At 31.7% G+C, this 11,542-nt stretch overlaps 2 protein-coding genes across 3 annotated transcripts in view; both read left to right on the top strand.

The window, feature by feature from the left end:
• Window positions 1–2,103: 2,103 nt before the first annotated feature.
• Window positions 2,104–5,872, top strand: LOC102578196 (nodulation protein H-like). The gene is made up of 6 exons (XM_006346395.2): window positions 2,104–2,466; window positions 3,129–3,364; window positions 3,443–3,701; window positions 4,957–5,136; window positions 5,213–5,368; window positions 5,463–5,872. The coding sequence occupies exons 1-6, from the start codon at window positions 2,437–2,439 to the stop codon at window positions 5,634–5,636; spliced, it is 1,035 nt and encodes a 344-aa protein (XP_006346457.1). The 5' UTR covers window positions 2,104–2,436; the 3' UTR covers window positions 5,637–5,872.
• Window positions 5,873–9,920: 4,048 nt separating this feature from the next.
• Window positions 9,921–11,542, top strand: part of LOC102577916 (DNA binding protein ACBF-like) — a 6,017-nt gene continuing 4,395 nt past the window's right edge. Inside the window, 2 exon segments of one of the 2 annotated variants that reach the window (NM_001288551.1) lie at window positions 10,028–10,317; window positions 10,320–10,460. In NM_001288551.1, coding sequence (NP_001275480.1) covers window positions 10,288–10,317; window positions 10,320–10,460 — 171 coding nt within the window. In that variant the 5' untranslated portion in view covers window positions 10,028–10,287. 2 annotated transcript variants of the gene reach the window in all.

The raw sequence follows: 11,542 nt of genomic DNA, 5'->3' as shown, positions 1-11,542 counted from the left end.
TTTTAAGTTGTTAATTGTTATTATTTATAATACTTTTTTGGTAATATTAAAATGATATGTGTTATTTTTTCTGTCCCAATATATGTGAGCCTGATAAAATTCTGAGAGTCAACCTATTTTATTATATAACTTTTAAATATTTTAAAGCTTTTTAAGTAATTTGTAAATGATATATGTTGCTTCCTTGATTGGGACTTTTCCATTTGTGAGATATATATATATATATATATATATATATTCATATATATCTGCGTAGTAGAATTCATAGTAGATTTTTTTTTCTTCTTGGTCTTAATTCAAACCATGACTTATGATTATTTGAAAAATGGTTAACCTAACTTTCAAGTATGATCAAATCTTCTAGAAGTTTAGTAAAAAAAAAGAAGAAGAAAAGAAATGGTAACTGCTAAAATTATTTAATGGATGCTTTTTATGACATAATATCATTAAATGAATATTATGCAATAAATGAATCATGTATCTAATCTAATTTCAAAAATTAGTTTATAGGTGAGAATTGTTCAAATTTATATAAGAAGATCAGTCGCCTGTTTTTAAAAAATAGAAATATCAAGTTAAAATATGACAAATAAAAGCGTGAAAAAATAATTAACTAATTGGCGAAGTTGCCACCTAAATCTAAATTTAAGTAGAACCAGCAAGGCAATTGAACTTGTATTAAATAGATCTTTCACTGTACCTTCAACTAGCGGCACAAATTTCAGTTGAAGAAACTCAAATAACATCATTGTTGGACTTTATTAAGATTGTTTGTAAAAAGACAAAGAAGTGTATTGATTTTTGAAAGACAGTGGAAGGTTGAATATCAAATTTGGAATTGTTTTGAAATAATTTACTATCAAAATTAAAGCAAGAACAAATTGTTGAAATTACCATGATTTTATTTAGAAATCGTGGTGAATCATCAAAATATTAATTACAAGACTTAATCTGCCAAGTTATGGTGATCATTATGATTCTGACCAAATTGTTAGAATTTTTTCAACCGACTGAAATTGTAACGATTTATTAAAATTTGTGGCTATCCTTACCATCACCATTAGATAAGTTTAGTTCGATATTAAATAAAAAAAATCTTGACAATTATTTCAAATTATATTGAAACAGTTATTATTATATTCTTCTAACGAGATCAAAATTTAATAATTAACCAATGCATATGCATAAAAATAAAGCCAGACATACAGTAGTCAGAACAATTCGAATTTAATCAAACTTCAATATAGATTAGAGACATCGAGTAAAAAACCAGAACAAGAAGGCTGAAGCATGGCTCTAGCAGTGAACCAAAGGGCCAGAGCATCAGCAGAACACGCGTCCCAATACTCTTAAAAATTCGAATGTAAGTTAAATATTGCCCCATCCGTCTATGCGTTTAGACATGTAATTTTATCTGATAACTTGAAATTATGAGATAAAATTCGTATGTAAATATGTAATTTTATCGTATAATCTAAAATCAAGAGATGAAATTTTAAATTACTCAAAAGAATATGATTAGAGAATTTCATATTATGATTTTACATTTTTGAAATACAAAAATTGATACGTTTTAAAAAAAAATTGTTATTTGTATCTATGAATCGTTTATTTCATATATAAACAAAATTTATACTATAATCATTCTTACCAATTTTTGAATCATTTCTATTAAATATAATCATAATTTTCAACCACTAAAAATTATAGATTATATTAAAGAGTAGTACACTACAATCATGTTCAACTCTTATTGTTTTATTAAACTAAATCTTGATCAATAAATAGCTAGCACAAAATATAACTTAAAAATCCAAGAATTACTCTTGCATATTTGTTTCACTTAAATTCGTGTAAAAATGATATACATTTTCATTTTCATTAAAATTTCTATTTTATTAAATATTTTTATATTATAGATATGGTGGGAAAAAAAAGAGAAACAAGTTAGGATTAAAACATGCGCTGTGCAGTAGCTTTTAGAGTTAAAGTGAAAAGTAAAACAGTAACTTTTTAAAGATGAAAAAGGGTAAAATTTGCAAGTGATAATGATTTAAAATTTGTTTTGACGAAATCAATCCTGATTGAAACGGTGTCGTATTTCTGTTTTCCCTCATTCGGATCGTACCAGACATGATTCGCAGAGAAGAAGAAGTTGAGTTGCTGTAAATCACTATCAGAAAAAGGAGAAAGCAAAAAGTAGGAGCAAAAGGCTCACTAAACAACCCTTTCATCATAGAGTTCTTCACGAGAAAAAAGCTCTAGTTTTTTTTTTTATCTCTCTATCGACATAATTATGTGTGTCTGCATGTATTGTGAAGAAGAAGAGGTGAAGAAATAAGAATGAATAAAGCTAGAAAGAAAAAGGGGATCTTTTTTTGAATCTGGGTATCCCCAAATGCCTTTTCTTTATCTTCCTTTTTGAGCATTTAAGCAATGGCTGACGATTTCTGTGACTTCACCAAGGTTTGTAATATTATGTATTTATCTTTTTTTGGCTAGAAGTTTCTTCTTTTGCCTTTTATTGACCACTGTATGTGCTGTTTTGATCTGGGTTTCTGCTCAATCGCAAGTGTTTGCTCAAATTTGAGCTTTTTTACTTCTTATGTCATACCATTAGTTTCAATTTCTTGTATCTTAACTCATCTGTAGTGTTTGTACTATTATGACAGTAAAATTATATTAATCATCCGTAATGTTTGTACTATTATGACAGACCTTAGAGGCTATTTTCGATAGATACTCAGCTCAAAGAATGATAAAAGAGGCAGTAGTGAAGAAGCACTATTAGCTGATATATGTTACTCTTATCTAGGTTATGAAGCCCTTGAAATACTATAGAGTTTACTGGATTCAATTTGAGAATTTCCTGCTTGAGCACATACTGTTAGACTTGTACAGATTCTAATTTTGAGCTCCTAGTAGCAATAAGATCTCAATAAAACCATATTATTTCTTAGTTATCTTGTATCTTGCTTGCCTATTTGATGAAACCTTGGTAGATTCCTTTTTTTTTTTTTGAATAACTTTGCAACTAAATTTATTTTATTGAGACGCTGAAGGAAAATTTGAATATGAAAAAACGAAACTTAAGATCCTAAGTATTTGAAGTTCTGATTCAATTCCAGGATACTTTCATCTTAAAGCCACCAAAGAAATCTCCACTGCTGCTGAGAATGGTGGTTTTACTTTTTGCAATGATATGTGGAATATATATGTGTTCAATATGTCTGAAACAAATTGGTTCGCGTTCCAGTGGACCGCTTGCGACTGTTCATGTCGTTGAAAGGCCATGTGAGACGACTAGTGTTGACCCTTCGGAAAAACCTTACATACACTTCCCCAAGCCAAAAACTTTTAGCCGGTGAGACATTGACAATCTTTTTGTATGTTTTAGTATCTCATTATGGATAAAACAATCGACTGAACGCTGCTGTATCAGGGCTGAGTGTGCTTGCAATCCTGTAAGGTTTTTTGCAATTTTCTCCACTCAGAGGTCTGGCAGTGGATGGTTTGAAACATTGTTGAACAGCCATATGAATATAAGCTCTAACGGGGAGATTTTTTCTGTTAAAGTCCGTAAAAGTAATGCATCAACAATTTTGGAAACATTGGACAAACTCTATGACCTAGACTTTTTGACCAGCGCTTCCAAGAATGAATGTACAACTGCAGTTGGTCTGAAGTGGATGCTTAATCAGGTGAGTGCTATCTTCAAAGTCCTGTTTGTCATGTCTGTTGCTAAGCATGTGGTCGGAGTGCATAACTACGTAGTGAGAGTAGCTGTGTTTTGTAGAAAACCTTTTGTAATCTCAATTCGTTTTATCAACATTGTGCGCCAGTTGTGTAGGGATATACATAATTTGTAATGTTGAGGTTGCTTCTTAATTTTTCTAATGTGAAATTGGCATGTTATGGTTAATGTCCACATATTTTTCTGTCATCTGAATTTGGTTTTTATTGAGCTTTCATTTTGGCCGTGATATAAAAATCTGATTAAGGAATTAAAAAGGGGGAGGATTGTTGGTGGAATTTCACAATGTGCTATTTACTACCTGGCTGTGTTAGCTTGTTTGGAAATCAGCTTAGATTTCTTTTTTCTTATTCAACATAATTGTTCATATGCGAAACATGCTTGTTTCCAGAGTTTGGGTCAATGTCATTTACTTATTCTTCTTATTCACCATATTGTAGGTATGTTTTTGAATATCTAGTTAAAATGTTGCAATTCTGACCTTGCATAATCAGCTAAGTTATGATGGTTTTTTATCACTTGACTGCTGCTGTGATACGGTGTATAGTAGATGGACAATAGTATTGGGATAACGAGTAAGATAGGGTCTTTGAATCAGTTACTTGAACGAAACTTGATTTTATGGAATCATATTGGATATTTGATGATACCTTATCCTTGAAGAACCACATGCATTATGATGTCAGGAAATTAGAGGAAAAACGCTAAAAATTAACAGATACGAAATGCTTGGCTCTTAACTTCTCCCCCCAATCTCACCTATTTCATTTAAAAAGTGAAGATGGTATTATATCCAAAATTACTTGTCTAAACAAAGGACTAATCGTATGGATATGTAAAATGCAAAATTTCCTATCCCTGCAAGAAAGGGTGGGAAACATATATTCGATTCAAAAGTGAGTAAACAAAATTTCAAGTTCGATCTAGTAGGTACATATAGTATTTTGCAGAAAGCCATATTTTATATTACCACTGATCCACCCATGTACAATTGAAACTAGGTAGGAAGGAATTACAAAAAATGGTCTACAAGATAGTCACCTTTTGAAGAACTAAATCATGTAAAAATTGGTCTACATGATGTATTACCTTGTGAAGAGCTCTTGTAAACTCTGTAAGCAGCTTATGCCTTGGTGGCTTGGTTCCCTTTGTCGTAGCTATGGATCATGATGGATTGCATGGACATTTACATGTTATTACAGGGTCTATTGCAGCATCATGAGGAAATTGTTGAGTATTTCAAACGGAGAGGAGTTTCTGCAATTTTTCTCTTCAGAAGAAATCTTTTGCTCAGAATGGTTTCAATGCTAGCAAATTCCTATGATCAGAATGCTAAGCTGTTAAATGGAACCCACAAGTCTCATGTGCATTCTCCCAAGGAGGTCAGTTGATAGATCCCTATGATGTAGAGACGCATGCTTATGTCTCCATGCAGTCTTAAGCAATCACGTTTTGCAGGCTGAGATTCTTGCAAGTTACAAGCCTACAGTAAACACAACGACGCTGATTGCAAACCTAAAGCAAATACAAGGCATGACTGCTAACGCTTTGGAGTACTTCAAAAGCACTCGGCATATGATCTTGTTCTATGAGGACATAATAAAAAATCAGACTGTAAGATATTGCATATTCTACTATATCCTTGATATTTTAGTTCTCTTGCGAGGAAGTTCGTTTTTTATGCCCACTTCCTGCCATTTTTTCACAGATGCTGAATGATGTGCAAGATTTCCTGAAAGTTCCAATGATGGATCTCCATAGTCGTCAAGTGAAGATACACAGGGCGACACTGTCTTTGCAAGTTGAAAATTGGAGTGATGTTGAAAAGGCACTCAAGGGAACACCTTATGAAAGCTTCCTACACGCAGATTACAAAATATAAATGTGCAGTCCTTGTGTATATGTAGCTTCTGTTGTTTAACTCTATTCTTTTAGTATTTATGTGTAAGCAGAAGCTAGCGGGATTTGGCTAAGGCAGGTTGTTACCGAGTTCCTCTCGTCAGGTAATCAATTTTGGCTCTTCCTGTTAAATAGGCTTTGGTAGCTGACTGAGAATGAAACTAGCAATTTTGACATTGAACCATTTATTCCCGTCTATAGTTGTAGTTGCTATTTTAATCCAGTGTTGACTTGCATCTTCCCACTGTAGGTAAATCACACATGTGACTGTCCAAATTAAGTGAAATGTGTGGCTTACTTGATCTAGACAATGTAAAGAATGAGTGAATTAAGTAGGTGAAAATGTACCAGGAGAGAAGCTTAAGCATCCATTGCCCTCGTTTGATGCTAGTACCTATTGCTACTAAATCATAAATTATGCTGTAACCACCAGACTTTTATGGTGTGAAATGGAAGAAGAAGAGAGCAGTTAAAAGATTTGTTTGTTTTTAAACTAGAAAAGATGAAATTTGTGGTGCTTAAATAATGCTTGGTTAGTACTTCAATTAATTCCGCAGGATATTTGCCACTAACATTAGGTATCCGGTAACTCTATCTATCAAGTCTAAGAACAAATGGAAAGAAACCACTTAATACTTTGTCTCTGCTAGGATTTGAATTCGAGATTTCATTGTTCTCAACCTACTTCATTGACTACTATTCAATTGATCCATATACCATAAGTTTTTAGTAAGAAATGTCAATCTTAACAATAACATGAATTGTCATTCCATACATACAACAGTAATTTGTGCTGTAGTTAAAATGAATTATCATTCCATATTTTTTTCTCTCGGTTTGATCGCCAAAATCAGTTAACAAAGAAAGTGGACTATTTTTGCATGATTGCATCTGTACGATAAACAACATTTTCCAAAAAATATTGGTCCCCTTTGACGTATGTTTTTACTACGTACTATTTCATTTTAAGGAGTAAAATTTAAAACCCTCAATTTAATCCAATGAGCTTAATGCATTCTAATGTAATCAGCAGCCTTTTGTTAGCTAGGTCAACAATTCACTAGTTTATAGTATACTACTTCCAAGTTGCAATTAAAAAAAAAAAAAAGTCTAAAAAATAGAAAGGTGTTCACACCGTTTAAATCAACGGAACGGAAAGGGAAAATGTAGCACAATCTTCACGCGTCAATATGGGGGAGATGATGAGCATGTGCTTAACACGAGACGACATGTTGTCCATGAACCAACATGATGCAAACAACCTCTTAACGGCAAAAACTACCACAATCTTCGGTTCTTATTTATATGTCGTCCTTAAAATAAATGTTCTTAATAGTATTTGTTATTTTACAAAGTCAACACATAAATAACACTATTCTTTCTATTTTTACCCTGAAGAGTTATTAGCCTTGAAAATATGAATTTGACTAATATAGAAAAACTAAATGATTAACTCATGTTCATTGATCAATTTAATTAATCAAAATAAATTAGTTTATGTTCATTTATTGAAAACTTGACTTCAAGAGAATACTAAATAAGGCTACAATAGTAAGTTTACATAGTTTCGAACGTGAAATCTAAAATGATAATATATAAATAGGAACGAAAGGAGTACTAATTTACTACTAAAACTACCCAATTAATTGATGTTTTAATTAACTACTTTTCCATATTAAATTATCTATCGTGGCTGTTAAAAATAAGAGCAACTTTCACATATAGCAAATATCAAAATCATATTTGTATCTTATAGCTATAGTTTGCATAATTGCGCTCCATAACAAATTTTATGTTTGCTATGGAGCTATTAATCTGTATATTTCAGGATTCATTCGAAGCTATATACAATTTTATTTTCTATAAATTTAATAAAAGACTGTAAATTCTGTTACAAAAAAGGAAGACAATTGCTAAACTCACGCAAAAACATCTCTTTCCATCTACGACTTCTTCATCAGTATTGACTCCATTGTAACTGGGTACACATTTGCCTAGAAATTCAACACCCTGAAAAATAATACATATACAGTTTTACTCAAATATACATATATACATAACTATGACTTACTGTGTATAAATATGACACAAATACAGTTAGCAAATTGTATAAAATAAGATTTAATTCAATTTATCCTATACAAGTTTTATAAATAAAATTATACATTATACAACACATTTCAATTGTATAATCGCTTATATTGTATATATAGTGAGATTATTGTACTTCTATTAATGGAGAAAGTTTGTATATTAAACCTAATGGCTAAAAAAATATAGATTTGTATAAATAAACATATAAAAAAGTACATATAGTCATTATGTATAACACTAATTTTATCTTAATATAACATAAACAATGTTTTTATTATGGATATTATATATTATACAAAACATTTCAATTGTATAATTGTTAATATTGTATATATGGTAAAATTGTTATAATAACTACTGCTATTTATACAATAAGTTTGTATATTAAACCTAATAGATGTACATATATGTATAAACAAACAGATATTGGGTCATTCTTAAATTTGAATCTGATGTCTTTAATTTCTTTGGATTTGGCTATTGAACCTACAACCTCTCCAAAATCCTAAGTTAGACCCAAGAAAAATGTTCATCCATTGTATATGTGAAAAATCTGTATGGATTATGATTTCACATGAAAGTTAAAGAAATAAGGGAAAAAATTGAAAAAAAATTTAATCGATTTATAGATTTTGGCAGTACTTGAAATTTTTGAAATCGCGATTGAGAGCGTAGTAGTGAAGATTTGAAATTCAAAACTGATTTTGTGGAGAGAATTTAGGAGAAATTGAAGGGTATGAGAGGAGGAAGAGATGAAGTGAATTGTATAAAGGAAATGACTTTCGTTTTTTTTTAAATTTGTGGGACCTGTCAGTAGCAAGATATGTGAAACTGTAGCTACTCAAAGGAAATAAATGAAACAATAGCTCTATTATTTATTTTTCAATTAATAGTTTGTCATTATGCACAATTTTCCCTAAAAATAATTATATGAAAACATTATTTTTAGAAATTTAAGATAGAATTAATTATTTTTTTCCCATTTTACCATTGTAGATTATTGTCATTAACTAAGATAACACATAAATAAAATAAACATATAATAAAGATATTATAATTTAAATATAAATAAGGATAAAAAAATTTAAATATCTTTTCTAATTAACATATTTGTTAAAGAGGGTAAAATAAAGTACTCCCTCCATTTCAAATTAATTAAATTGTTGAGGTGTTTCACACTCCTTAAGAAAAGAAGATTAAGACATAAAATATACATAATTTTTCATTTTTACCCTTATTAATTATTGTTAAATTTATGATTAAAGTAACTAAACATTAATTAATAATTGATTCCAATACTAACTAATGAAGGGTAAAATTGGAAGAACATTTTAAAAGTAGTCTTGAAAATTGAACAATTAAATTAATTTGAAAAATAAAAAATAACTCAACAATTCAATTAATTTGAAATGGAGGGAGTACCAAGTACAATTTTAGACGGATGGAGTCAGAAGCGGAGTCAATATAAAGAGTTTGGGGGTTTTAAATTTTCTTTAGAATCGTCAATCAATTTTATTAGGGTTCACAAATTAATATACACATATATTTAATTAATTTTCTAGTACAAATACAGGCTCTAAGGAAAAGCTACTGGTTCGTCCGAACCCACAAACCCCCACCTATCTCCACCTCTAAATGGAGTATTGTTATTTTAAATTTCATGTTTGTTTTGGTTATTGTTTAAATTTTATTATATTATTTTAAATTTGTTATTACTTAGTTGAATAATGACGACAAACTCTTATTCATGTAACGGCCTATTTATTGCGATTGAATCGTTAGCTTAACATTAGTTTATTTTTACTTACTTATTACTTAATAATCTTGTTTTATTACCTATCCTTTAGTACGTAATCTGTGTGATTATCATTCAACCCATTTGATAAAGTAATATTCTATAACGATAAAAAACGATATAATCTATTGAAATCGTTAAATGTATTTAGTCCCTCCACCAATTTAATGTCAGCTGGAAGTGGACACGGTTTCCGTCACGAACCGCCGATTTGTGTTTTGACTTCAACGACAAGGAGAGGGGACCCACATTCACCACCGCGTATCAGCTGGTCCCACAACCAACTTGTCTCTAAACTTATTCATCGACGGCTACTATTAAATTAATCGAACGGTCAAAATTGAACGTCGTTACACACGAGATAGATAGAGACCCTAGATCCCGTATAGCGTATCTGAATCTCTCTTCCTTATATAATAGCAAGCCGACTATCAACTAGTCTCCTTCTTTTCTTCTTCCTCTCTCTCGTGACCAAAATTCATCTTTGCTCATTCCATTCTCTCTCTAAACTCCATTGCGAAAACCTTGAAGCAACTAGAGAGAGAAAGTGAGTTGGAGAGAGAGAGGAAGAAGGAGTAAAATTTGAGTGGAAAAATGAACGGTGGAGATTTGAATCAGCAGCAACAACAGCAACAGCAGCAACAACAACAGCAGCAACAGTGGGTGGCGATGCAGCAGTATCAGCAACAATGGATGGCGATGCAGTATCCAGCAGCAGCAATGGCTATGCAGCAACAGATGATGTATGGTCAGCAATACATGCCTTACTACCATCAACAGCAACAGCAGCAGAAGATGCAGCAGCCGCCGACTCAGATTCAGAACTCATCTGAAGATAACAAAACGATCTGGATTGGTGATCTTCAACAGTGGATGGATGAGAATTATCTTCATTCATGCTTTTCTCATGCTGGCGAGGTTTGATTTATATATTCATTTATCTCTACTCATTACTTGTATTTGTCACGACTTAAATTGCTGATTTAATTGCTCTTAACAATTTTGTTCAGTTAATTGAGATGGGAAACATTAGAAACTTGTAGTAGCATAGTTAAGAAGTAGTTACCTTGGGTATTAGCTGCGAACACGATTTGACCTTACTGAGATCTCAGTCAATGCAGAGATTCTGAAGAGAACTTTTGGGATCTTGTCCTTCTGTTTTGATTAGGGGTTTTTACCTTTTGGACATCTGAAAGAGCAGATAATTCCCGGGAAAAGATTATTGATTTCGTGTTTGTTAAGCTACAAATGGTCTCCACTCTCCCCCAGGGAAATGTCGGGGGATAAGAACGATTTTAAATGCATTCGACTATACATAAAATAAAGTTTTCATGCCTTTAACTTCTCATTCTTACATACTAATTTTTTTTTGGTCAAGTACAGTATTTAACTCACTTCAGGTTATCGCGGAGATGATAAATTTAACTAGAATGACAAAGTATCGTTAGCTTCATGAGAATTCTCGTGACTAGAAGAAAAAATTGCCAGCCATGTGGAGCGGTAGCGCCTAGGAAAAATTTATTTGGTCAAGAAGCTAAAACTGCATTGGACGAGTCCTAGTCCTAGTTGCGATACCCAGATGGGCTTCCAACTCCCTGCTTTCATAGATAAAAAAAAGCCTCAACCTGTGTCCTGAGTATCTAATGTCGGTCTCCTCTCTCCGGTACACGGCTTCAGATTTAGTGTTGGTGCTTCATAAGTTCTCACTTTTTTTCTCAGCAGAATTGGAGAATATTCGTCTCGCTTCAGTTTCCTTTTTATTTGAACCTGTATTTCTAGTTAAGCTTTGACATCAATTGGTTTCTATCTTTGAGGAATAACATGCCCTTTATTTCTTTTTGGAGCACCCATATGAGATTCCCATATAGAAGATTGTGGGTGTCTTCCATAAAGAATCATATTTCTTTGTAGATTCTCTATTTTTTGGTATGTCATTTGTACTTGTATTCTAGGTTTTTTCTTCCCATCATCAATAATATTATTTTACCTTATCCCCCACC

Source organism: Solanum tuberosum, unplaced genomic scaffold, assembly GCF_000226075.1.
Source record: "Solanum tuberosum cultivar DM 1-3 516 R44 unplaced genomic scaffold, SolTub_3.0 scf00073, whole genome shotgun sequence".
Lineage (NCBI taxonomy): Eukaryota > Viridiplantae > Streptophyta > Magnoliopsida > Solanales > Solanaceae > Solanum > Solanum tuberosum.
Note: the sequence above shows the minus strand (reverse complement) of the source record. Positions and strands in the feature narration are given on the sequence as shown.